The sequence below is a fragment of the Peromyscus maniculatus genome, chromosome 4, assembly GCF_049852395.1.
Source record: "Peromyscus maniculatus bairdii isolate BWxNUB_F1_BW_parent chromosome 4, HU_Pman_BW_mat_3.1, whole genome shotgun sequence".
In the NCBI taxonomy this organism is placed as follows: domain Eukaryota; kingdom Metazoa; phylum Chordata; class Mammalia; order Rodentia; family Cricetidae; genus Peromyscus; species Peromyscus maniculatus.
In genome coordinates this window covers 139169712-139196779 of record NC_134855.1, presented here as the reverse complement: position 1 = coordinate 139196779, position 27068 = coordinate 139169712, and the positions used below count along the sequence as shown (strand labels likewise).

The window sequence follows — 27068 nt, the reverse complement described above, 5'->3', positions numbered from 1 at the left end:
TTTTTTTTGTGTGTGTGTGTGTGTGTGTGTGTGTATTTACATTTATCTTGTGGGTGTGTAGTGTGGGGGTGTACACATGCCACAGCATCTGTGTGGAGGTCAGAGGACAACTTGTGGGAGTTTGTTTCTGTGGGTTCCGGGTGGAACTCAGGCTGTCTGTCAGACTTTGTGGTACCACATCAGCCATCTTGCTGGCTGGCTTGGAACTTGTTACGTAGACCATGCTGGCCTTGAACTCAAGACACTCACCTGCCTCGGCCTCCTAGATGCTGGGAGTAAAGGCATGTACCACCTCACCAGGTCCAGCCCTTATTTTTAAAGACAGAGTCTCGATCTGTGGACCACATTGGCCTTGGATTTAGGCAATCCACCTGCCTGACCAACAAGCCAGGCTGTTTATAAGGTAAAAGAAGGACCATGTTGGGAGAGGATAAAGTGAAACTCTAACCCTCGTCTGAGCTGTCTCAGGGTTGGGATGGCGCTCTGTGGGTGTGGAGCTCTGGTGACCCACTCCAGACTCATGATCTGAGGAGCCTGTAATTTATGGAGCTGGGTCAGTCACTTTACTTATCTCTCAACCCACTGAGTACTAATTCTCGCAGCTTCTCATGCCCCATGTCAGTCTGGATCAGCTCTGGCTTGGGGATTTGGGGGCAGGGAGAGAAGAGAAATGAGGTTAGGATCAGCCTGTAAACCGGGGAGGCAGGAGTTAAGACCTAATCCACACTGTTTCTCTGGTCTTCAGGCTTCTCAAGCAAAACTGACAAGGCTCCCCTCCCCCACAACACCTTTATCAAAACCCAAACTATTTTCTACATTCCTTCCTTCCACAGCCCTGGCTCACAGCAGATCTGCCTGAGCGATCCAGGAAGCTCTGGCCTGGCCCTCCCTTCTAGAAAGGAAAGTCCAGGTAGAGAGGGATGCCACACCCGGGGGGATGGGAAGACGGATGTGACGGCAGCTCCAGGAATGCAGGGCCCACGCAGGTGCCTTGGCACCCGTGAGCTTCCTCCTCAGAGCCACTGATAAAGCAATCCCGATAACAGTAATAGCAGCCACCCCAGTCATCATTCACACGGAGCCGGGGCCACACGGTTCTCAAGGCGTGGCCCTGCTCAGGGCAGAGGCAGAAGAAAGCTGAGATTGGAGGTCCGCAAAGGTGGACATGGTTCCTAGCACACCCCACAGATCCACCGGCACCTGGAAACCTTGCTAGGGGATTTCCCAAAGTCAGACGGTTCTCGTGATTCTAAGGCGTCACTTCTCACTGTCCTCATCTCAGGAGCAAATGATGAAGTTTTCCAGAAGGGACATGACAAATTATGACATCATCTTTGACAGCTTGAACTGTATATTGTGTATTGTTCTAAACCGGTTTCGTTTTTAATTCCAATACAATAAATACGCATAGACATACACAGACTTTGAGGTTCCTCATCATGTTTAGTTAAAGGGGTCTTGGGACCCAAACAGCTCCAACTGCCGAGCTGATGCAATTAGCACGATTCCAGGCTTTGTGGTTCCCCTCACAACCACAGCTTTCATTTCCACCAGGGCTCCAATCACACAGGGATTGGTGGGGATCGTAGCCTTGTGATTCAGCTTGGGATAGTCTCTCTCCATCCAGTGCTTCCACCCCCAAATGGCCAGGGAAACCTTAGAGTCATCTACCAACCTCTGGTGAGCTGATTTGTTCAAGGGAAAGAGGCTTCTCATCTTTGAAGGTATAGAGTGTAGCCTGGAGAAGCCACACACTTGGGCCTCTGTCTCCAAAGACATACCTGAGAACACACCAGGAGACTGGCTCTGGGACTTCAATTTAGCAAAGCAAGGGTATCCTCGCCTTTGGAAAGCTTTTATTGTACGTGGAGTTGCTCAAAACTCACATGCACAAAGGAAAAGAAGAAAACTGGGCCCCATCACAGAGGAAAAGGGAAGGTGTCAGGCCCTGCGGTAAAAGGGGAGGGGAGGGATGGACAGAAGAAGGAAAGCCCTCTGATGAACTTTTCAAATTTCAGCCCGCCCTGGCTCCCAGGATGGAGCCCTCTCTGGGAGGTGGGTACAGAGGGTCTCTTGACCTTCACTTTGCTCCTAGCTTCAGCAGGGCCAACAGGTAAACAAAACAGGAAAGAGGCGGGAGCCCCAGTGTGGGGCGCTCAGAGAGTAGGATCTGGTGTTGTGTTACCCCGGGACACAGCTCGGTCACTGGGGGAACAGAACACAACCCAGAGGCTGGCGTTGGTACAAACAGTACAGGGCCAAGAAATGGATCCATGGAGAGAAGACGTCAGTCCCGAGAGGGCGGATGGATGGTGAGGCTCGCAGGGAGACTGGGCCTGTGGGGATCATCGCAGGCCTCAGCTCTCCTGGTGCTCAGAGCACCCTCGGGACACGAAAGATCTACATCAGTGGTTCTCAACCTTCCTGATGCTGCAACCCTCCAATACAGTTCCGCATGTTGCCGTGGCCCCCGACCATCAAATTATTCCGTTGCTACTTCATAACTGTGATTTTGCTACTGTTACAAATCGTAACTATCTCTGTTTTCCGATAATACCCCTGTGAAAGGGTCCTTCGACTCCCAAAGGGGTCGCGACCCGCAGGTTGAGACCAGCTGATCCAGATGAAGGTTAACGCCTCGTCCCAGGGAACCAGGCCGGGAGCCCCGAGCCTCTCCCCTAGTGACCGCCGCAGAGGCGGGAAAACTTGAATTTGCGACCAAGACTTGCAGTGGGTGCCGAGACGCCGCAGCACGGCGGCTCAGGCCGAACAGGGACCCCGGAGCAGCCCTTCAGATCACCGCGGCAAGGGACGCGCCCGCACACCCCCTCCCAGGACTCCGCCGCGACTAGGGCGCCCCGGAGACTCCAACCCCAAACAGCAGGCAGGAGCGCTCCCGCGCATGCGCAAGGGAAAAAAAAAAAACACCCCCTCCTGAGCCGCTGCCCAGGTGCGCTTCCGGCCTGCCTTCCCCGATCGCCTTCTCGGGGCGGAAACTCCACAGCCGGCGCATGCGTCCTCATGCTCCCCTGCTCCATCCAGAGAGGGCCCCCCCAGTTTCAGGTGATCCCGCCCCTCCCTCGCAACGCAGGGCCAATCGCGAGAGTGTGGGCGGGGCTCTCGGGGCACGGGGCCCGCCCACGCGCCGCGCGAGCCGCGCAGGCCGCGCGCCGATTGGCTGGCGCCGCGGGCGCAGGTGCGCGCTTCCTATTGGGTGTGGGCGGAGCGCGAGCGGCCGAGGCTGCTCGGAGGCTGCAGGTGAGCGCGCGCACGTGCCGCGGCTGCAGCCGTGCCTGCGTGCACGAGCGCCGGGCCGCGCGCGTGCCCGCGGGGGAGGCAGCCGGGAAGCCGGGCTGCGGCGGCTGTGAGGACTCAGTGCTCCGCCCTCTCCTCGCCGCGGCCGCCGCCGCCCCCGAGCCTCCCTGGGAGGGACCCGTGTCCCCGCCTGCCGCACTGCCAGTCCGACCCTCGGGCCGCCGCGGAGCACCGGGCCCAGCGCAGCGCGGACCTCGGCAGGTGCGGTGACGAGGCGCCGTGCGGCGCTCCGAGTCCCGAGCCCGCGCGTCCGCGGCCCCGCTGCCCGCGCTCCCGAGGGCCGGCCCCCGACGAGGCGGCCGCCGGCCGGGTGCTCAGCATGAACCGCGGCCACCGGCACGGGCTGAGCAGCGGCTGCCTGGGCACCATGGAGGTGAAGAGCAAGGTGCGCGGCCGGGCGGGGCGGCGGGGACGCGGGGTGGCGGGATGGTGGCCCCGGGCTGCCCCGGTGGACGGACGCGGGCCGAGGGCGATCGGCTGGACGGAGCACGGAGGAAACTTGGTGGAGAGCGGCGGCGGGGAGCGCTGGCGTCTGTTCCGCATCACAGCCTCTGTTTTCCATCTTTCGTATTCCCGCCTTGCTTTAAGGGTGGGATGGGGACCGCTCGACTGCTAGGTGATGCGATAGCTTTGGGGAAGCCCTTCACCCCGGGCATGAGTCTAAGGCTCTCGGAGCACCTTGTTGTCTCCTCATGTCACCCCTTCTTGGGGTTCAGGGGCAGGCACATCGAATGGAGGCGAGCCTCTTTTTCCAGCCCTAACTTTGGTATGCATTTCATCTATTTGAGTATCGCCTTTCTCTGGAGCAGCGCTTGACAGTTTGAGACGCTGCCGCTCTTTTCGTTCCGACCCTTCATGGCGAGTGCTTTCCCCCTTGGCGGGTCTGCCAGTCTGCTGATAGTGACTTCAGTGTCCGAGGAATTCCTCAGTCTCAAGGCCCGGTGAGCAGAGTAGCCTGTAGGGATTAGCTAGGGAATGCGTTCTTCCCAAGGGGGCTTTTCAGATGGAATTTGAAGGTGATCTGCCGCCACCGGAACATGTAGGCAAGCTTCTCCCGACTTGGAAAGGCCAGAAGGAGCTGGGATAATACGGCCTGATTCTTTGAGAATTCTAAGATGACAGGGTGACCAGCTTCTAAAGGGTGTGACTTCCCCCTACCTCTGCTCTAGGACCAAGTCTTGCCGGATGGCTTTTTGCCGAACAACTTGTAGAACAGTGGTCAGAGGGTGCTGACCCTGAGAATTTAGGGTAGAATTGAGGTGAGACACAAGAGCGATGTAGTGCACACCCATGGGGTGGTGGTTAAGGGACCCCTGGGGGACTGTCGGTTCTGGGAGTGGTTTGAGTGAGGAAGGCTGCCGAGAGCCTTTGGGTGAGGTGGGTGGTGTCTGGGCTTGAGAGAGATGTTCTGTTAACTAATAATCACAGATCTACATTTGCTTTTACTCTCTCTCTCTGTCTCTGTCTGTCTGTCTGTCTGTCTGTCTGTCTCTCTCTCTCTCTCTCTCTCTCTCTCAAATCTCCTTTAATTTAGACTAATCTGGAACTCCCAATGTAGCCAGACTAGTGAAGTTGGAAGAGTTCCAGGCCAGCCTGGCCAGTACAGTGAGATCCAGTCTTAATAAAGGGGAGGGAGGGACTTATATACCAGAATAGGCACCAGATTCAAACACAGATCTGTTGAATAATAATAGGGCTGTTGGTGCTAGAAAGATAGCAGAGTATGCATTGCTCCTGCAGGAGACCAGCCTCAGCTCTCACCCTGTCAAGCAAAAAGCACCTGTAATTTTTTTGAAGTAATTATTTTATTTTTATGTGTGTTGGTACTTGGCTTGTGTGTATGTCTATGTGAGGCAGTCAGACCTACTGGAACTTGAGTTACAGACAGTTGTGAGCTGCCGTGTGGGTGTTGGGACTCAAACCCAGGTCCTTTGGAAAAGCAGCCATCTCTCCAGCCCAGAACCTGTACATTTTAAAATTTTTTTCTACTTTATGTTTATAAGTGCCTGCATGTATGTCTGTACCACCTGCATGCCTGGTACTCAAGGAAGCCAGGAGTCAGATCTCCTGGATCTGGAGTTTTAACTAGTTGTGAGCCACTTTTTGAGTGCTGAGAACCAAAGCCAGAGCCTCTGGAAGAGCAGCCCATGCTTTTAACCACTAGGTCCAGGAGATCTGAGAGTCTAGCCTCCCAGGGCACCTGTGTATGGCATACATGCACAGAGAACACAAGTACACATATTTTTTTTAGAATTTTGTTTTTTAGAATAAAACTGAGCTGGACATGGTGGTGCATGCCTTTAGTCCCAGCACTTGGGAGGCAGAGGCAGAGGCAGGTGGATCTCTGAGTTGGAGACCAGCCTGGTCTGCAAAAACAATAAAGCTGTATGGTAGTTTAAGGATCATACTCGTCCTGGGCTGGGCTCTCCATGGCATAATAGCAAACTGAGGTGACGTGTGTGAAGGGGAGGGTGGCAGTAACCCCAGAAGTGTGCATCTTCTCTCTAACCGTGTCGAGGCTGTCTGTCAGGCCCAGCACATGAACTTTCTCCTGACAGTAACCCCAGAAGTGTGCATCTTCTCTCTAACCGTGTCGAGGCTGTCTGTGCAGGCCCAGCACATGAACTCTCTCCTGGCAATTTTTTTTTTTTTTCTGTAGTTTGGCTTGTGGGACTTGAGGTCGGAAAAGAAAACCACTTGTGATGTTGCATAATGCTAACACTCGGGTTTTATGGTCCCATCTTGGTAGTGAGTCTTGAATTTTTTATCATAGGAAAAAACGAGTAGAGATTCTAGGTGTGCCAATAAATCAGGTAGGAGTGGGTCTCTGGGGGCAGAAACTGAGTTCTTGGGGACTGGAATTTCAGGCTTTTTGTTTTTCTTTTCCGTCTACGGATTTTTTAATATTTTACATAGTTCTGTCCCAAGTATGTGGTGTGTATTTCAGCTGCCGTCCTGCACTTCTGGGGAGCGCCCTCTCCTAATGGGCAGCAGGGCAGTCAGAACAGATACTTGGTGAAATGCTGTCCCACTGTCCCACCTGTCAGTAGATGAAAGCAAAGGTCTGTGGACCTTATATTGTCGTTTCTTGGTTTTTAAAAACAGAGTTTCTTTGTGTAGCCCTCGCTGTCCTGGAACTCACTCTGCAGACCAGGCTGGTCTCAAACTCAAAGATCCAACTCTCTCTGCCTCATAAGTTCTGGGATTTACTTCTGTATTTTTACCTTAAAAAAAGGGAAGAAAAAAAAGATCTCTCTCTCTCTCTCTCACACACACACACACACACACACACACACACACACACACACACACGTGTGCACGTGCGAGTGCAGGTGCCTGTGGAGTCCAGAAGAGGGCGTTGGTTCCCCTGGAGCTGAAGTGAGCTTGTGAGCCACCAGAAATACATGGGATCTAATCTGGGTCCTCTGCAGGAGCAGTTCATGCTCTTTTTTGTTGCTATTGTTGGGGTTTTTGAGACAGGGTCTCTCTACATAGCTCTGGTTGTTCTGGAACTCATTATGTAGAGCAGACTGGCCTTGAACTCACAGAGGTCTGCCTGCCTCTGCTGGGTGTAAAGGCATGTGCCACAAGTTTTAGCATAGCTAAGGTTTGTAAAAATAATTACATTTTATGCTATGTGAATGGCAAGAATTCATTCAATTATTACATTTTGATCACTTACTTGGTGTGCATGAGTCAATGGCGATTCACCAGTACCATAGTATGAGTGTAGAGGTCAGAGGTCAACTTCGGGAGTGGTTCTCACCACCATGTGTGTCTTGGTGTCGAATTCATATGTCAGACATAGTGGCAAGCACCTTTCTCTGCTGAGCCATTCTGCTGGTCCAGTGTCAGTCTTACATCACAATTAAGAGATCGTAACCAAAATGGGACAGCATGCAGGTCATGACTAGAAGGCTTCTCCACAGAAACAAGTGTCAGCCTGGCAGTGGTGGCGCGTGCCTTTAATCCCAGACAGAGGCAGGTGGAACTCTGAGTTTGAGAGGAGCCTGGTCTACAGAGCTAGTTCCAGGGCAGCCAGGGCTACTCAGAGAAACCCTGTTTGTCTTGAAAAAAGAAAAGAAAAGAAAAAAGAAAAAGAAAGAAACAGTAGTGTCAACTTTATCACCTTTACTCTGGAAAGGGAGACATGGTACAGATAATAAAAAATAATGGATAGTGTAAATATAGGTCTAGTTAGAAGTGTGATACCAGCAAGCGAGTGATTTCTTTGGTAACTGATTTATCTTCCTGATTGTTTCTCCAGAACTGGGAAAGTTCTCTGTAAACACAGTGATGTCCTTAGGTAACCTTGGTCCTGAGGGTGGGGGTTGTAGCAGTTGCCCTGGAGCTTGACTGGCATACTGGGGCCTGCTTGCATCTCCATCACAGCCGAGACACCTGCCCCAAACAGCCTTGGGACAGTTGTGAGACATACAACTTCCTAATTGCTATTCAGGGCAAATGGAATATTAACAGTACTTCTCAAAGTACTTCATCTCAGCTCTCACTGCAAGTTCAAGGCCAGCTAAAGCCTTGAACTTTATTCATTCCCCTTCCCTCCAAAGAACCAAGTTCTAGAATATGCCAACAGATGCTGAGAAACAAGTCCATGTACATCTGGATTCATGGCAAACTGGTCCAACCCCCTCCACCCCACCCCCAAACTGCATGGTGAATAATTGCTGGTTGGGTTAATTTGATCTCTAATTTTTCTTCATGTCCTAAAAAGTTTTTATAATCCTACTTTGCTGCAAGAGGTAACCCATGTCCACATCCCCCACACCCCACACCTCCTGCTTTGCCAACATTAGCTGGCGTGGGCACCTGCTGTTTTTAAATAAGTATTTAAGCCAGAGAAGAAGATGTTGAACAAAGAACTTCCAGCAGAAGCTTTGGGGGATCCTAAAGGGTTAAATCATTAGGTGTATTCCCATTCAGACTCCAGGGGAGGTGATAGCCTGGGGTGAGTCAGCCTGCCCTGTGGACTGAGGCTGTGCTGGGAGCCCAGCCTCCAGAATACTGAGGAGAAACTGCCTTTGATAACATCATAAGACTGACTGATAGGAAGGGTGTTCCTGGGTTTTATTTACTCTGAAATGTGTAGGTGTGACTAACTTTCTGAGAGCTTTAGATATGAGTCACCTGATTTTTCTTGACAAATGTTAGTGTTTCTATCTCAGGAATGTGTTTTGGAAAGTTTGAATTTGTTAGGAGTAAGAAGTGGCAGTGAATTTTGTTTTCATGTCAAACCACGGGTGGGTAGTGAATAATGTATGTAAGAGGAAGGTCGGCCATAAGTGGAGAAAAGACTGGATGGCTGGGTCGGTGTTGGTCATGGATGCCTGTTGGGATGCGGGCCTTTCTCTGCCTGGTACCTGCTGTTCCTGTGGAACATTCATGTTTACTGATATCCTAGGAATTTAGACAGAAAACACGTCTGCCAGTCAAACATGTTTGGTGAACGTTTACTTTACACATTTTTGTGTGTGTGTGTGGTTCTTGATGGAGAGCCTTGCACATGCTAAGTTCATACTTTTCCACTGAGCTATGCCTCCAGCCTCAAATTTAAAAAAAAAAAAGCTAACAGTAGGATTAACACACGCACCAGGAGCCAAAGTTCCTCCCTCCTTTCCTGCCCCTGCCTATTTATTGTTTATAAGTGTTTTGCCTACATGTATATATATGCACCACGTGTGTGTCTGGTGCCCTTGGAGGTCAGAAGGCATCAGATCCCCTGGAACTGGAGTTAGAGGTGGTTGTGAGCCACTCTGAGGGTGCTAGGAACTGAACCCCAGTCCTCTGCAAGAGCAGCTAGTGCCCTCAACTGCTGAGCCATCTCTCCAGCCCCGCCCCTGGCATTTAACAAAGCATTTAATATGCTGTATACCCAGTGACTCCTAAAGAGAGGGTTAAAATTATGTGACAGGCACTTTTTGAAGAAGGCTGAAGAACCTTTCTTAGGCTCCCCATTTGAGAGCACAAGGGACTTAGGAGACACTTTAATGTGTGGCCTTAGGGGACCTGGAAAGTAAATGGGGGAATGACAGAGGGTGCTTCCTGCCGGTCCTGTGATCTCTAGCCTCCCTGAGGCAATCAGTCTCCTCACCCACTAATTGCTGAGCTTTTGAAGCAGGCCAGCCTCCTGGTCCCTGCAGCCCAGCACAGGGACAGACACACAGACATTCTCCTTAGCCAGATGGAAGAGGATTTAAAGGTGATGTGTTTGTTAATAAGCTTTTTCTTTTTTTTACACTAACTTGGGGAAGATGCTTCTTTTCTGTCTTTAGACATATTTCTTACATGATGACATCATTTATTTCATGCCAAGAAGCTCAAAGTCCTTTTGCTACACTTAGATTTGGCTCTTACGGCCTGTGAAAAGATAATCCCTTTTATGAGGGGTGCTATGCAGTGGTGGGAAGTTAGGTCTGTGAATGTCTCTGGTGCCCTGGTCTGAGCTCCAGATACAGTTGGAGCTGAATTGTCCCGGGAGGGCTGTCCTGGGAGACCTGGGAATCAGCAGCTGCTGGCAGGGACACCTTGGGGGAGCAGCAGCCACATTCCTGTGTCTTTCTGGCCTCAAAATCACAGAGATCCTCCTGCCTCTGCCTCCCAGTGGGACTAAAGGAATGCATCATCATGCCCAGCTGACGTTCTATTTTCTAATATGTTTGTTATATTTGTAGTTTGGTGCTGAGTTTCGTCGGTTTTCACTGGAAAGATCCAAACCCGGAAAATTTGAAGAGTTTTATGGACTGCTGCAACATGTTCACAAGATCCCCAATGTTGACGTGCTGGTGGGCTATGCAGACATCCACGGGGATCTGCTGCCCATCAACAATGATGACAACTACCACAAGGCAGTTTCCACCGCCAACCCATTGCTTAGGATCTTCATACAGAAGAAGGGTGAGTGCCTTTGTATGGAGTGCACACGTTCCCTCGGGTGAGCAGCTTTGCCTCTGACCTAGTGGATCTGCATCTTGCAAGGAGCTAAAGCATGGTGGTATCACTGGCTTAATTAATGTCCAAGCCTTCTCTGAGTGTACAGAAGAAAATCTGTGTTTTTAACCATTAACTCCAGAGAGAGAAAGAGATTCCTGTGGAGGTCAGAGGACAGCTTGCAGAAGTCACTTTTTCCACAGACTTGGCAGCAGGTAGTGTTTTGACCTGCCGGACTGTCTTGCCACTGCCCTTCCTCTTAGAGTTTTTAAAGTTATGTTTATTTTTATTTTTAAATTGTGTGCATATGTGTGCATGCATGCACAGTTCTGATCACATGTGTACAGGTGTTCTCAGAAGCCAGAGGTGTCAGATCCCCTGGAATTGGAGTTATACAGGCAGATGTGAGCCACTGTGTGGGTGCTGGGAATTGAACTCATGACTTCATAAAGAACAAGCCACTGCTCTTAACCACTGATCCCATCTCTCCAACCCCCTCTTAGTGTAGCTAGAGTTTTCTTGCCCGGCCCACAGTCAGGACAAATCTCTCTCCTCGCCAGTCCCACAGCCGCTCAGACCCAACCAAGTAAACACAGAGACTTATCTTGCTTACAAACTGTATGGCCATGGCAGGCTTCTTGCTAACTGTTCTTATATCTTAAATTAACCCATTTCTATAAATCTATACCTTGCCACATGGCTCGTGGCTTATTGGCATCTTCACATGCGGCTTGTCATGGTGGCGGCTAGCAGTGTCTCTGAATCAGCCTTCCACTTCCCAGAATTCTTCTCCTCCTTGTCCCGCCTATACTTCCTCCTGCCTGACTACTGGCCAATCAGTGTTTTATTTACTAACCAATCAGAGCAACATATTTGCCATAAAGAACATCCCACAGACTCTTAGTTTTGTTTTGTTTTGTTTTAAGTCAAATTAGGAGCCATTCTGTGGTGGTGGTGGTGGTGGTGGTGGTGGTGGTGGTGGTGGTGGTCGTCCAGCACATCTTTGATCCCAGCACTTGGGAGACAGAGTCAGAAGTCTGGGTTCTTCTAGGACATCTAAGGCTACACAGAGAAACCCTGTCTCAGGGGGAAAAAATAACAGGTCAAATCAGGCATTTAGTAAGTCTTCATTCCATTGTTGGATTGATGGGGAAGAGTGAATTTGGTAGCAGAGGCTCACCCACCTCCAAGAGCTTCATTCATGGTCTCATAGACAATCAAAGCAGGTTCCTCACTCTCTCTCTCTGGTCCTCGTTCTTTACGGTGTGACTCTACAGCCTGTAGCATCACTACACAGACAAATTGAGGGAAGGGCAGCACCCAGCAAAACCTTCTGTTTTAGAATATTTTTGTATTCACAAAAATAGTGTAAATATAAAACTAGCTGGGAAATGAGAGGGGAAGTGGTGGCTTTGGGGGATGTAAATAGTGTCTCTCAAAAAGTATCTTGAGCCTTAAAACTTTTTTCATTTATTTATTTTATTTATTTTGTTTTTTTCGAGACAGGGTTTCTCTGTGTAGTTTTGGTGCCTGTCCTGGATCTCACTCTGTAAGACAAGTTGGCCTCGAACTCACAGAGATCCTCCTGGCTCTGCCTCCCAAGTGCTGGGATTAAAGGCGTGTGCCACCACCGCCTGGCATCTTAAAACTCTTTTAGACTAACCCTGCCCCGTGTGTAAGGCAGGAAGGCAGAGACTCAGAGAGACTGCAGACTGGAAGGATGGACAGTCCTGTCCCATTGGCCACTAGCTCCTTTCTCTTTGGCAAGTGAAAGATTTGAAAAGCCCACTTATGAGCTTTGAGTGGTGTGGGATAAAGACCTTGCAGTTTCAGGCCAACTGAGAAAGGAGCTTGAAAGGGAGGTTGGTGAGCATTGGATCGCTCCCAGGGCTCTGACATGCCCACGGCCTGGCTACTTTGCTTCTCTGAGTTTGGAGAAGCTGAGGTCTGTCGGTCCCATCTGCTGAGGGGCTGCAGTCTGTCCTGAGAGAGTTGGTGTTAATGCTCCCAAGTGCCCATAGGTAGATGGCAGGCTCCGCAGTGGCCTTGCTGAGGGCAGAGGCTGACTGCAAGAGCCCCCGGTGTCTGCTTGCAAGAATCAGTGTGGAGAGCAGGAGCAGGAGGAGAGGTGAGATGGGGAATGGCCGACAGTGAGGGGCACTGCAGAACACAGCTGTGGTGCTGAGCCTGACACCCAGGACGTTGTCAGAGTCCGGCAGACAGGTGGGAAAATAATGAGTTCAGTTCCTCTAGGCTTAACAAAGTATCTCAACAGGCTTCGGAATTGACCACACCATGCAGATTAGAAATGAGAGACCGCAGCGGGGTGAGGGTGGGAATCTAGGGATCTGTATCCCAAAACCGTGACAGTTGTATTTGGTGGCTCATGCCTGTAATCTCAGCACAACAGCCCAAGGAAGGCAGAGTACTGTGAGTTTGAGGCTAGCCTGGGCTCTATAACAAGACCCTCATTCAAAAAGACAAAGCAACTAAAAGCTGTAAGGGCAGCAGGCCTGGAGAGCAGGGTGGACCTTGAAGCTAGACCTAGGAGACGGTGGCGTGTGGCATGTGGGCAGGCAGAGCAGGGCAGGGCGTTTGACGGGACTCATCATTTTAAGCGGATAATAACCTTTCTTATGAGCAGTTAGAGATGTGTAAGTGTGTACATGTTTTACATTCGTTTGTTTTGTGAGGGGAGAGGGACATGCATGCCACAGCGTGCTTGTGAAGGTCAACGGCAACAAGGGAATTATTCCCTTACACCATGTGGTTCTGCGATTTGACACAGAGACACAGAGACAGGCTTGGCAGCAAACGTCCTTACCAGTTGAGTGTGTCCCCTCCCTCCCCTTGTTCCCTGTCTTTGAGACAGGGCCTTACTCTGTAGCTCAGGCTGGCCTTAAGTTTACATCAGTTCTCCTGCCCCAGCTTCCCGAGGTCAGGGATCACCTGTGACCCACAGTGGTGACTGACATTGCTTTTCAAGCTGCATCCCCTACAGCATGTAGTCAGGGTCTCAGCCTGGCTGCCGGTGTGGTTACTGGAATTATTTCATTATTTTACATCTGTCCACTGGGTTTTGTCTTTGTTTTCATTTGCTTTTTGTTTTGAGACTTGTTGTACATTCCACACTGTAGCCCAAGATGTCCTCAGTTGTGGCTTGGTCCCACCCCAGCCTTCCGAGTACTGAGTTACAGGTGTGTACCACCACAGCCAGCTTTGTAGATGTCAAGGTTTGGAAGTTTGTTTATATGTAGATAAAGGTTTTCTGTGTGATAAAAGTAGAATGTCCAGTAAAATTAATAGCCTTTAGAATTAATGTAGGGGACCAGCAAGTTATCTCAGTGGGGAAAGGTGATTGCCACCAAGCGTGACAATCCCTAGGACCCACAGGGTAGAAAGAGAGAACAAAAGTCCTTTGACCTCCACTTCTGCACCATTATCCACCCCCCCACACACACACAGAGGTACACACAAAACTAAATACAGAATTGTAAGTAATTATATTGTTTTGTTGTTGCTGTTTGGTTTGGTTTTTTGAGACAGGGTTCTGTGTAGCCTTGGCATTGTCCTGGACCTCACTCTGTAGATCAGGCTGGCCTTGAACTCACAGAGATCCGCCTGCCTCTACCTCCCAGGTGCTGAGAATAAGGGCTTGCACCACCACTCCTGGCAGGTTGTTAGATTTTAAAGATAAGGCTTTGGGCCAGTAAGATGGCTCTGGATAATAAGGACTCTTGCCCCAAGCCCGACTCTTGCTAGAGTTTTCCGCCTTGCCCACAGTCAAATCTTTGTCACCCGCCAGTCCCACAGCCGCTCAGACCCAACCAAGTAAACACGGAGACTTATATTGCTTACAAACTGTATGGCCGTGGCAGGCTTCTTGCTAACTGTGCTTATAGCTTAAATTAGTCCATTTCCATAAATCTATACCTTGCCACGTGGCTGGTGGCTTACCGGCATCTTCACATGCTGCTGGTCATGGCGGCATCTGGCAGTCAGTCCTTCTGCCTTCCTGTCCTTTTATTTCTCCTCTCTGTTAGTCCCGCCTATCCTTCCTGCCTAGCCACAGCCGATCAGGTTTTATTTATTGATCAATCAGAACAAATTGACATACAGACCATCCCCCAGCACAGCCAAGTGCAGACCATCTCAGACACCTGCACTCAGGCCCATGGTCCTAATCATCCTCTATGCGGACCTGCTGGGTAACGCCACAAAGAACCCAAGAAGGGCTCCCACAGGACATACAGAACATCCCACAGCACCCGACAGCCAGGTTTTTCTGTCCCCAGGATACACACGTTAGGAGAGAACTCAGTTCTGAAGTTTGCTCTCTTACCTCCTCATGTGTGCTGTGGCATGTGTGCACACCCACAAAGCAAATAAATAAGTGTACTATAAATGTATGTACTATATATGTTTGTTTGATTTTGTGTATACTTGTGTAAATTTAAGTCACACCTGGTGGCTGACCTTTGTAACCACAACACTCAGGAGGTAGAGGCAGGAGGATTGAGAGTTAGTTGATGGGTACCCTGGGCTACATACTTCCGGGTCAGCCTCAAGTGCATAGTGAGAGCCGGTGAGATGGCTCAGTGGGAGGGTGCTTACCACTAAGACCGATGACCTCAGTCCGATCCCCGGTGCCCAACATGTTGGAAGAAGGTGAGCAACTCCTGAGAGTTGTCATCTGGCCGCCTGCACATGAACTCCGTGGCACACACTCACACACACACATAATTCTTAAAGTGTGAGCAATTGTAGCATATGCATACATATCTTGAATACAATATGGCTTTAGTGAAAATTGGAAGGAGGTCAGCCTATTAACTACTGCTTGAGACTTCCTGCAATGATGTCCATTGAAGCTAAGAGTCCTGGGTGAGCACGTGCAGCCTGCCTCTCCTGCATGAGCACCCTACGAGTTCCCACCCAGCCTGCCTCAGTGCCTCGGTCTGTCCTGTGAACTGGGAGCCCCCTGCTTTCTTCTCTGGCTTTGCCAGAGGGTCTCTTGGGACCTCCCTGACCAGTTTGCCTTGCAGATCCAGGCATATCTTGCTTAGGCCTAGACTACCTGGTCTCATGTGCTGTTGACCACCAGGTCCCAGCATCCGAGGCAGAGACATGATGCTGGTTTGGATTGAACGATTTTTAAACAAAATGGACAAGCCCAGGCAGGCAGTGGCCCTTGGCAGAGCCAGAGGAGCCTGGGTTAAGGCTGGTTGTGTCTCTCTGTAGAACCACTGCAGTCTGTTCTGCTTTGTTGTTTTGTTTTTCTTCCAAGGCTGGCTCGCCTGGAACTTGCTAACTTGCTACATAGACCAGGCTGATCTTGAACTCAGAGACCTGTCTGCCTCTGCCTCCTGTGTGCTGGGGTTTAAGTGAGGCCTCAGTCTGTTTTCTCAGCTGTTGTTTCTCTCCTTCCTGTTTGGTGGTGGTCCTGGGTTTCAGACCTGAGGCCCCTTGTGTGCTGCTAGGCAAGCACCTACCTGAGCTGTGTCCTCGTCCCCTCAGTGATTTAAAGTTTAGAATCTGATAAGCTACTGAGTAAAGTTTCTTTCAAGCATAAAGCTTGTGCTTGAGTGTGTATACTCACAGCTGGTGCCTAGACAGTCATGTCACACACTTTGGGAAGTTCTGTTTTGTGTTCATTTTCTGTTAGGAGAAAAATCCCACACTCTTGTTTCTTGGATTGTTTTCATGGAAGCCAAAACAAAACAAAAACCTGATATCTGACAAGTTATTTTCACAGAGAAGGCTCTCGGCCCCCTCCTGGGGGCTGGAGTTTCTCCTGCTGTGTCTGGGCGAGGGTGAGACAGCCCAGAGAGCCCTTTCCTTCGCTAGTTATCACATGACTGCACGAGACAGGTTAGAGATGCTGGGCTGCCTTTAAAAACCACCCGGGTCAGGGCCAGCGGCGTGGGAACTCTACCACCAACCACCACCAGTGTTTCCCTACGGCCAGCAACGTGGCTGGCTGGGTAAAGGTGCTGCCACCAAGCCTGACAGCCAGAGTGTGATTTCTGGAACCGCATGGTGGAAGGAGAGAGCTGACTTCCACAAGCTGACCTTTGACCTCCACATGGCATGCCCTGGCACACACGTGCACATGTACACAGTCACAATCAATGAATGTGTTAGTTATGGTGGCACACGCCTGTAATTCTAGCACCCAGGAGGTAGAGGCAGGCGGATCTCTGAGTTCCAGGACAGGCTGGTCTACAGGCTGAGTTTTAGGACATCCAGGGCTACATAGTGAGCCTCTGTCTCAACAACATAAACCCACCGGGTCATTCCTGTGGTGTTGGAACAGAGTCCAGGTGATGTGTTTCTTGAGCCTTCCAGACAGACCTGCTTAGTCTGGGATCCCAAGACATGTTAGATCACAGGCCCTCCCCCAATCTAATACCTGTACCCTGCCTTCTCGTGGGCTGGTGTTCTGTGTGCGAGGCGTGTGCTGACGTCCTGGGTTTGTGAGGGGTGCAGCTGAGCCTCCTGCTCTGCAAGGTCTCCGTGAGGACCTGTGTCTCACACACCTGTAACTGGCAGAAAATCAACTCTTGGACCTTGACCTGGCACCGGACATGACTTTATAGCTGTGTTTTAAGGTTACATTTTAATGAACCAGGGTTTAATTTTAATACAGTCCGAGGGATACATAGTAGTTACTTTTCACAAGAGGCCAGGAGTAGTGGCACAGGCCTGTAATCCTGGTAGGAAGTCAGTTCAGGGCCAGCCCAGGCTCCATAGCACTAAGACCCTGTCTCAAAATAAAAACAAAAATAGATACTCCCACAAAAGTTTTTACTACTGAAACTGGAGCCGTGGTTCTCACGATGATCTCAGTTGCTCATGACAGAGGCCTGAGCACACCTGTTCTTGGTCACTAAGCCCATCACGAGCTCCGATTATTTTCCACATGCTCTCCCATCCCTGCCGCGGAAGAGATTACCATCTCTGGGTTCTCAGCCCAAGGCTGAAGTCCTTAGACCACAGCCCTTCCCAGGAGCCCTGTCTGCACCTCCAGTCTGTCTCCGTTCCCTCCTGGTGTTTTAGATTTCTTCACCACCCCCTCTCTGCATCTAGAACCTCCTTCCCCCTCCTACCCAGTCACCTGCTATTGCTTTTTCCATCTCAAGAGACACCTCATTTCCACAACGAAGTCCCGCCTCGACCTGCCAGCCCCACCGGGACCCCTTCACACTCCTGATGCCGACTGTTTAGCATTCTTTGTGCCATATCTCTGTAGGATGGCAACGCAGTGAGAGCAGGTGCCTGTCTGCTTCTTCACTGGCTACCCTGCAGAGCACGGAGCCATGCATGGTGTGTGAACCTGTGGCTGCCCTGCAGAGCATGTAGCCATGCATGGTGTGTGAACCTGTGGCTGCCCTGCAGAGCACGGAGCCATGCATGGTGTGTGAACCTGTGGCTGCCCTGCAGAGCACGGAGCCATGCATGGTGTGTGAACCTGGGATTGTACTGCAGAGCACGGAGCCATGCATGGTGTGAACCTGGGATTGCACTGCAGAGCACGGAGCCATGCATGGTGTGTGAACCTGGGATTGTACTGCAGAGCACGGAGCCATGCATGGTGTGTGAACCTGTGGCTCACAAACCTGTTTTCTTGCAATACATCTGCTTACTCCTTTACATATGTGCCCTGCAAAACCAGACAAGGTCTTGCTGTGTATCCCAGGCTGGTCTTGAACTCACAGCAGTGGTCCTCATGGCCGTCCTGTCCCCTGTCCCCGTATGTCATCATCCCCCCCCCCCATTCTCTGTACCTCCACTCTGAGTGTTGAGTATCCCCACAACTGGCACTCTTTTTTCTTTTCTTGTCCTAGGGACTGAACCCAGGCCTCATGCCTGCTGGGTCAGTGTCCTGCCATTACAGTATGAGCTCTGTGCCAACCTCAACCTACCCTGATGTTTTGTTGTCCTTGAGACAGGGCTAGCCTTGACCTCGCAGTGTGACAGGTTGGCTTGGGGCTCCTGAGCCTCTTGTCCCACTCCCCAGTCCAGCCGAGCCCTTTCTGTTTTGAGACAGGTCTCTCCATAGGGTCTCCAGCCTGGGGCCCGTCCTCCTGTCTCAGCCTCCGAGGAGCTGGCATTACAGGCCATGCCACCAGGCCCAGCCGCCCTGTCTTCCTCTGAACCTCCAGTGGGACGCACTCTTGAGTCTCCTGAGGACTGCACCGTGTGTTTGCTGGGGTCTCCTCTCCAGGAATGCTTGGTGCCATGCTGAGGCTTTTGTTTGCCAAGCTTGCTTTCTGTCCACTGTGGACATTTCTTCTGATGCTGTCATCACAGTGGGCCCTGGCTCACCCTCCCTCTGAGTGCATGGGATCTGGGATCTCAGCGAGCTCAAATGAGGGAACCAGCTCCCAGAACTAATGTTTAAAGAGGTCTCGGCTCAGAGAGAGGCCCTGCAGGGCACTATGTTAGTAAAGCTGGAAGCCCGTGTGTGAAGAAGATATCCCATTTGGCGGCCCAGAAGCTTCTGGGTGGGTCCTTGTCAAGGGCAGTTAGCAGAGATTGTTGGCTGAGGGACAGAGTTCTCCATGGGGTGTTCCTGTATGGCCCGGGCCAGGTCTGCTGCGGGTCTGTGGGACTCCCATGGCCTCTGGGAGTGACCTCGGCCTCCAGCTGGGCCCTCCTGGACGGTCACCTTTACACTTTACACTCACACCCTGCACCCTGGCCTGCTGCCAGCCTGTTTCTTTCCCAGTGGCTGGAAACTGATTAGCTGGGGGGGAGAACAGAGGTGCCTTTGTGTGGGCCTGGTGCTTCTGAGAATTTAGAGCGAGCATTCAGAGGGAGTCTTAGGCCGTGCCAAATTATGCAGATTTGGGTTTTCTCGGTAGGGTTTCCCATGAGCAGGCATGTAGGCAGCTTGGTGGCCTTCTCAGTTTTGTGGTCTGGAATTTCCCTGGACATGTTACGCAGGCTTCTGCTATTGGTTGTTGTTCTGAAATAAACAGTTCAGTGAAAGACTAATCCTAACGGCTTTTAGCGAGATTTTGCCAAAACCTCCTGCTTCAATGGATCTATTTCTCAAAGCAAACTGTAAAGCAAATTTCTTGCCTAAGGACACACAGCACAGACTCCTTGTGAGAGGGTATGAGTGGGGCCGCCGAGGCATGGGGTCCCTGGTCCTGTTCACACGGCCTGAGAAGAGGAGCCAGACACCCCGCCCCCTGAGACCTCCACACCTGACCCTCATGGTGGGAACCTGGAAGTTACTGGTCCAGCAACAAAACCTGGGTTCGCCCTGTCCCAGATTATTTTGTACTCCTAATCCCCTGGACTGGGAACTGGAGGTAATGATGGGGTGTCCCTGGCTGAGGGGCAGGTCCTGTGAGGAGGCAGCTGGCTGGAGTTCTGCAGGGCCCAGGCTGTCTCTAGCCTCCAGGGAATGAGAATTTCCAACTAGTTATGTTTGGGAAATGAAGGAGCTCATGAGAGGTTTGGGTTTTCTGAGCAAGTGCAGTACAGCCCAGAGTGGTCTCACTGGGTAGCTGAGGACAGATGGCCTTGGCCTCCTGCGTCTGCCCGTGTCCCGAGCCTTGTACTCCTGTTACTGAAGTATATTTTGTTGATTGACCATGTTCCCAGTGAGTTTTGACTTTGGCTTTTGCTCGGTTGGCTGGTTTAGGTTTTTGCTTTGTTCTTTGAGATAAGGTCCCTGGTGCAGCCCAGCCTGGCTGGGCCTCTCAAGCCTTGGGAGTCCAGGCCTGCACGCCCAGCCCGGCCCTGACGTGCGCCCTTCAGCTCTCCGGCTGCTGCCCACCTCCTTCTCCCCCTTCATCCTGATGTCTCCTCTGAGTTCTCCGCCTTCACCTGTGACAGCGGTGTCTGGGGCTCCGCATCTCTAGCATGTGACAGACTGGCTGGCTTGAGGAATGAATTCGGCTGCAGGTGTACGAGTAACATGTTTTTGTTGTTACTCAGCAGGTGTCAGCATTTCTTCTTCTTTGTATTTAGTGTGTGTGCACCACAGTGCACATGTGAGGTCAGAGGACAGCCTGCAGGGCTTGGCGCTCTCTCCTTTATGGGCGGTGGGGCTCACACTCAGGTCATCCTGCCACTGAGCCATCTCACCAGCCAAAAACGAAGCTTTACCTGAAAGAGGTTTTCCACCGTGGGGGTGGGGGTGGGAGATGTCGGGGATGGAGACACCGGTGGGATTTAAATGAACAGGAGCTCCAAGTTTGCTGAGCCCTTACCACCCCCCACCCCAGCCTGTCACAGCACTGACGTCACACTCTGCCGAGGAGGAAGTGAGAGATTCAGAGCCCATGGGGCAGAAGGGAGTTTTATTTGCTGAGAGGCAACCGGTCCAAGTATTTGCTACATTCTTGCTTCACTTAATTAAGCTGTTGGTGTTGATGTGTGCGTGGGTCAGGTCCTTCCCTCCCATCCTTCTGGCCTCCCGTGCTGAAATTGAACCCAGGGCCTCACCAGTTCAAGGCAGGTGCCCTTCTGCCTGTCACACCCTAGCCATCTCGCTCTCCTGATTTCCTTGGAATGAGTACCTTTCCCCTGTCCTTGTTTTGAATATAATAAATATGCAAAGTGGAGGTGTTTTAATTAAATGAAAGAAAAAAATAATTTAAAGGAGCTGTTTTAAGCGGACATGTTGGGACAACTCTATGATCTCAGCACAGCAAAAGCAGAGGCAGGAGGATTGCTCCAGTTTGTCGCACACAGTGAGGACCAAGCCAGTCTAGGCTACAGAGGGAAACCATATCTCAAGATTTTTTTTTGTATTGTTTCAAGACAGGGTTTCTCTGTGTAGCCCTGGCTGTCCTGGAACTCAGTCTGTAGACCAGGCTGGCCTCGAACTCACAGATATCCACCTGCCTTTCCCTCTCAAGTGCTGGGATTAAAAGCATACGACACCACCACCCTGCTAAGAAATATATTATTTTTAAGAAGCTGGTGCAAAATTATTTTGGGGAGGCGGTTGAGACAGGGTTTCTCTGTGTAGCCTTGGCCGTCTTTGATTTGTAGCCCAGGCTGGCCTTGAACTCACAGAGATCCACCTGCCTCTGCCTCCGAGTGCTGGAATTAAAGGCATGCACCACCATGCCCGGCGCAAATGATTTTTATTTGTGCTGGAGAAATGGCTAAGCTGTTAAGAGCTCTTGCTGTTCTTCAGAGGACCCAGGTTCTATCCTGAGCACCCATGTAACGGCTTGCAACTGTCTGTAACTCCAGTTCCAGGGAACCCAATGCCCTCTTCTGACCTCTGAGGGCACCAGGCACATATGTGGTGCATGTACATAGATGCAGGCAAGACTCGAATACATGTAAATATTTTTAAGTTAAAACATATTTTTGAGAAGGTTTTGTGTAGCCCAGGCTGGTGTTGAATTCTCTGTGTAGCCGAGGCTGCCCTCGAGCTCCTGATCTTCCCTCCTGTGCTGCAGAGGCGCTGGGACTGCAGGGTGAACCTCTGTGCCCAGTGTACCTATGTGCCGACGGTGTGCTTGGGAGGGCAAGGACGGCTCAAGAGCTGATTCCCTTTTCTCCCTGTGAGTGCTGGGAACCAACTCAAGTCATCAGGCTTGGCAGCAGTTAACTTACCGCTGAGCCATCCTTCGAGGCCAAGCTGATTTTTAAAAATGAGTTTGTAGGGGGTGGAGCGATGACTCAGAGGGTAAGAGCACTGGCCACTCTTCCAAAAGACCCGGGTTCAATTCCCAGCACCCTCATGGCAGTGCACAACTGTCTGTAACTCCAGTTCTGGGGGTCTGGCATCTTCACACAGATAGACATGCGGGCAAAACCCCAATGTACATAAAAAATTAAAAAAAAAAAATGAGGCCAGACAGTGATGGCACACACCTTTAATCCCAGCACTCAGGAAGCAGAGGCAGGAGGATCTCTGTGAGTTTACAAAGTAAATTCCAGGACAGCCAGAGCTACACAGAGAGAAATCCTGTCTCAAAAACCAAAAATAAAAAAAAAAAAAAAAAGCAAAGCTGAGCATTGTGGCACATCCTGTAATCCCAGCTCTTAGGAGGCTGAGGCAGGAGGATTGCCTTGAGTACAAGGCAAACCCCATGGGCAAGTTGTGGGGTAAGGTTGTAACCAGGAGTGGTGACATACTACATCCGTCGTTAAGTGTCTCCCCAGCCTGGGCGGCTGAGGCCAGCCTAGCAGTGAGACTCTCTCTCTCTCTGAGAAAAGGAAACAGGAGCCTGGAAGATCTACCGCAGTTTATTTTGTTGTTGTTGTTTTGGTTTATAGAGTTTGAGACAGGCTTTCACGCTATAACCCAGGCTGGCCTCAAGCTTGTTGTGATGTAGCTCAGGCTGGCCATGAACTTGAGAGCCTCTGTCTTCTGCCGTAGGCTCCTGAGCCCCGGGATGACAGATGTGTAGGCCAGGCCTGGCTGTGTCAGAATTTCACTGGCCAGTTAATGTTTAGTAGGTAGTGACCTTGGAGATGTGTCTGAGAGGCCCCCTAGTGTTTTCTTTATGGCATGGCAGTCACCCTTGCAGTCCTTGTGGTCTGGCTAAGCTAACACTCGACCTGATCTCGATGTAGCATGTACGTTGCCTGGTGTCATCCTTTGCCAGGTCCGCTGTGGTCAGACGTGTTCCAGCGGTTCTCTAACTGTCTTGTGTTTGTTTTCTCCGAGCAGAAGAAGCTGACTACAGTGCCTTTGGTACGGACACCCTAATCAGGAAGAAGAACGTGCTGAGCAACGTGCTGCGTCCTGACAACCATAGGAAGAAGCCCCACATCGTCATCAGCATGCCCCAGGACTTCCGCCCGGTGTCATCCATCATAGATGTGGACATCCTCCCGGAGACCCACCGAAGGGTCCGTCTGTACAAGTATGGCACGGAGAAGCCCCTGGGCTTCTACATCCGCGACGGCTCCAGTGTCCGGGTGACACCACACGGCTTAGAGAAAGTCCCCGGGATCTTCATATCGAGGCTGGTTCCCGGGGGTCTGGCCCAGAGCACGGGATTGCTAGCTGTCAATGACGAAGTGTTAGAAGTCAATGGTATAGAGGTGTCGGGGAAGAGCCTGGACCAAGTGACTGACATGATGATAGCCAACAGCCGCAACCTCATCATCACTGTGCGGCCAGCTAACCAGAGGAACAACGTGGTGAGGAACAGTCGGACTTCCGGCAGCTCCGGCCAGTCCACCGACAACAGCCTCCTGGGCTACCCGCAGCAGGCGGAAGCCAGCTTTGAGCCAGAGGACCAGGACAGCGACGAGGACGACATCATCATTGAAGACAGTGGTGAGCCGCAGCAGATCCCGAAGGCTGCCCCCGATGCCCAGAGCCTGGAGTCCCTGACGCAGATAGAGCTCAGCTTTGAGTCGGGGCAGAATGGGTTCTCCCCTCCACAGGACCCAGTGCCTGTGCCCAGCAGCCTGGACACAGAGTTTGAACCCCGTGCTCCGGACCAGAGACTCTTAGAGGAAGACGGAACGATCATAACGTTGTGAACCGCCACGCGTGTTTGCCAAGTGCTATAAAGGTGGCACAAGATTGACACAGGGGACCTCCGGGCCTTGATGTCCCACGGGCAAGCCTAGAGTGTGGCTGGATGGGGTGACTGCAGACAGACTGCAGTGTGCATGTGTGAGGCCTTTGCTGCAGGGGAGTTGGATGCTCTTCCTCCCTGTCTCCACCGGCTCTGCAGAGCCGGTGTCCTGAGGTCTGGGGCCTCCTTCCTTGGTCCGCTGAACCTCACTTCTTGGATTCCCAACATGGATGGATTCTGACTTTTAAAAATGTTCCTCAGTTAATCGTGACAGATTATTTTTTCATGTGCAGTTTTGTTCTGTTTCCCTGTTTTCTAAGACTTTAACTGGCTGGCCATGTTTAGGGGTGCTTCCCACTACCCAGCCCTGGAGCACCCCCTGTTGTCTCCATCCTGTAGCTTCACAGTTGCAGGGTGCCTCGGTCCTACTGACTGCCCCTTCACTGTTAACCTCCTCACCCCAGTCCACTGCAAACTGTGTCTGTGTGTGTCTGTGTGTGTGTGCGTGTGTCTGTGTGTGTCTGTGTGTGTGCAGGGAGCCTCGGTCCTACTGACTGCTCCTTAACTGTTAACCTCCTCACCCCCAGTCCACTGGAAATCATTCCTGTGTATGTGCATGCGTGTGTGTGCACGTGTGTGTGCGTGTGCGCGCGCGTGTGTGTGTGTGTGTGTGTGTGTGTGTGTGCAGGGTGCCTCGGTCCTACTGACTGCCCCTTCACTGTTAACCTTCTTACCCCCAGTCCATTGGAAATTGTTCCTGTGTGTGTGTTACAGTTAGTGTGCTCCACACTCTTCCAGTATACCAGACAGTGTGGATCATGTTGAATAAAAAGGACCCAGGTTAAGAGACTAACACACAGGACAAATGTGCACTTTTTATACAAAAAATGGAGTTTTTCTTCCTGGGGATTCTAGGGCGCTGTCTGCACTTCGGGGAGCCTGTGTCAAGTTCACCACCCAAAGGGGTGTTAATTCTGTGAGTTATTTATTCTCTTCTGTGTTCAGGAGGAGGGACCAGTGCTTGTCCTCCCTCACCTGATGCCCTTGCATTGCATGCACAGGTACCGCCATCCACGTGTGGACTCAGACTGTCCCGAGTCCCTGGGCAGACAGTTATTTATTAACCTTGTGGTGGGGCAAGTGTGGACACCCCAGTTGTGTACCATTACAGCAACAAAATTCCGATGACTCCGAGTTGAAGGACCTTTTTCTCTACCGTACGAACCGACAGAAATGAAGCCTTGATCCAGGGAAGGGAGCTGGACTCAATGGATACTGAACGTGTTATTTGCCAGGTGACTTTGTGTTCAATTCACCGCGTTCTTCCTCTCCCCCAGCATCACTTGCTGACAGTGGTCCAGCTTTGACACCGTGAGGGAGTTTTCGCAGTGTGGCTCTCGGGAAGGTACCGTTAGGTATGGAAGGCTCAGTGTGCTCACGAGCTAAGTGGCACACAGGCTCAAGATTGTAAGTCAGACTACTTCCACATACTACCTCTCCTCTCTCTCTCTCTGTCTCTCTCTTTTTTTTTAACAGAGTTTTAACATTAGAAGTTTTCTCTTGGGGAAAATACTTCAGGGCTTGACTTTTGTACAAATTTTAACTGTAAAACACAGATTTATCTTCCGTCTGAAAATGGAGATCAAGGCTGCTGGCGCTTATTTTAATTTAAAGGACAGTAGTGTTTGCACCAAGGTCTTACTGGTGCAGTAAGTGATCGCAGACATTCTGTGAGGCCAGGGAGCCTTGGTTGTGGGGGTCCAGTCCCGTTGGCTTGTTCTTAATGCCCCTTATAATAAGAGTGAGCGTTAGCAGCTCAGCGTGCAGTTCCGTTGTCCTGAATGTCGAGCCTCACTGTGAATTCTGTTCTGTCCTCAGTCAACTATGTCAACATGATGCTGTGCTGTTGTGAACCATGAATTTTCTAATTAAATTTTACATGCTATAACATGATTTTTACATGAATGATACTTTGTTTAAACTATCAAATGTCAGTATTTTACTACAATTTTATTATAAAATGTACATTATCACTAAATGAACTTTGATTTTAAAAATCAAGTTAGCTTTAGTTACATATTATTTTTTACAAATAAAGACGGACTTGTATAAAGGCTACTTTCTTGTTTGAAATTATATGAAAAGAGTACTTAAGAATATTTATCAAGCATTCATTAGGTACACAGGCTCAAGATTGTAAGAAAGACCACAGACGGAGACTGAGTCGCAGCTGGTTTATTGACTTCCTTTTCCAGTGCTAAGGGCCGAGCACGTGGCCTCACAGTGACCACGTCCCCACCCTGAGCCACATACCAAACATCTGTTTTGTTTTTGTATTTTGGACAGGTCTCACCCAACAGTCCAGGCTGGTCTCAGACTCCAGCACTCGGTCTCCCATAACAGGGATTACAGGCACATGCCATTGTACCCGGTCCCTGGGGTTACTAGTTTCTTTTTTTTTTTTTAATTTTAGGCCAGGTATAGTGACATGCCTTTCTTTAATCCCAGCACTCAGGAGACAGAGGCAGTTGGATCTCTGATCCAACTCTAGACCATTCGTAATTTAGATAAGGTATTTTGTGTATGAGCACACACGTGTCTTTGTGTGTGAGCCACAGCTTGCTTGTGAAGGTCAGAGGACAACTTATAGGAGTTGGTTCTCTCTGCCATGTGAGGGAAGGGCTCCTCACGTAGCCCAGGTTAGCCTGAAACTCATACCCCTGCCTCTGCCAGCTATGCACTGGGTCCTCAGAGGCCAGTGCCCCGATGTCAAAAGGTACAGTTTGGTTTCCTCTTTTGAATTTTTGTTACTCGATTTCAGTTTTTTTTTATCTTGGCAGTTGTTTTGGGAAAGTTTCCTGTAGCCCCTGGCTGGCCTTTAACTCGTGAATCTAGCTTTTGACGCTCCTTCCTCCACTCCCAGGTGTCGGCATTACAGGCATGCACCACCAGCCTTTTGGTTTGGGCCTGGAACTTGATATGTGACCAGGCTGGCCTTGAACTCGCTGAGACCCACCTGCCTCTTCCTGAGTGCTGGGATTAAAATCATGAGTCATCACATATGGCCTCTTGGTTTTTTTGAGATCTCGCTATGTAGCCGAGGTTGATCTCAGACTCAGCATTGTCCTGTCTCAGGCTCCCAAGAAGCTGGGGTTGGTTTGCAGGTAAGTGTATCTATCCTTTCTTTTGTGAGGAGGGGTGGGTGGGCCACAGCAAGTGTATAGAGTCAAAGGATAGCTCTCAGGAATACGTCCACTCCTGCGACACGCGTTCCCAGGATCCGTGGTCTCA

General features: G+C 50.7%; 1 protein-coding gene and 1 long non-coding RNA gene across 2 annotated transcripts; both read left to right on the top strand.

Annotated features, from left to right (window-relative positions):
- The first annotated feature begins 3331 nt into the window (after positions 1-3331).
- Pard6b (par-6 family cell polarity regulator beta) lies at positions 3332-25895 on the top strand. The gene is made up of 3 exons (XM_076571121.1): positions 3332-3700; positions 10005-10227; positions 22916-25895. The coding sequence occupies exons 1-3, from the start codon at positions 3635-3637 to the stop codon at positions 23737-23739; spliced, it is 1113 nt and encodes a 370-aa protein (XP_076427236.1). The 5' UTR covers positions 3332-3634; the 3' UTR covers positions 23740-25895.
- LOC143273062 (uncharacterized) lies at positions 10234-14678 on the top strand. The gene is made up of 2 exons (XR_013050931.1): positions 10234-11226; positions 11257-14678. It is a non-coding gene; the product is annotated as an uncharacterized LOC143273062 (long non-coding RNA).
- Positions 25896-27068: the final 1173 nt, after the last annotated feature.

Coding starts and splice junctions, on each gene's coding strand:
- Pard6b (XM_076571121.1), top strand. CDS start 3,635: ATGAACCGCGGCCACCGGCACGGGCTGAGCAGCGGCTGCCTGGGCACC. Junction 3,701..10,004: donor CCATGGAGGTGAAGAGCAAG/GTGCGCGGCCGG, acceptor TTATATTTGTAG/TTTGGTGCTGAGTTTCGTCG. Junction 10,228..22,915: donor GATCTTCATACAGAAGAAGG/GTGAGTGCCTTT, acceptor TTCTCCGAGCAG/AAGAAGCTGACTACAGTGCC.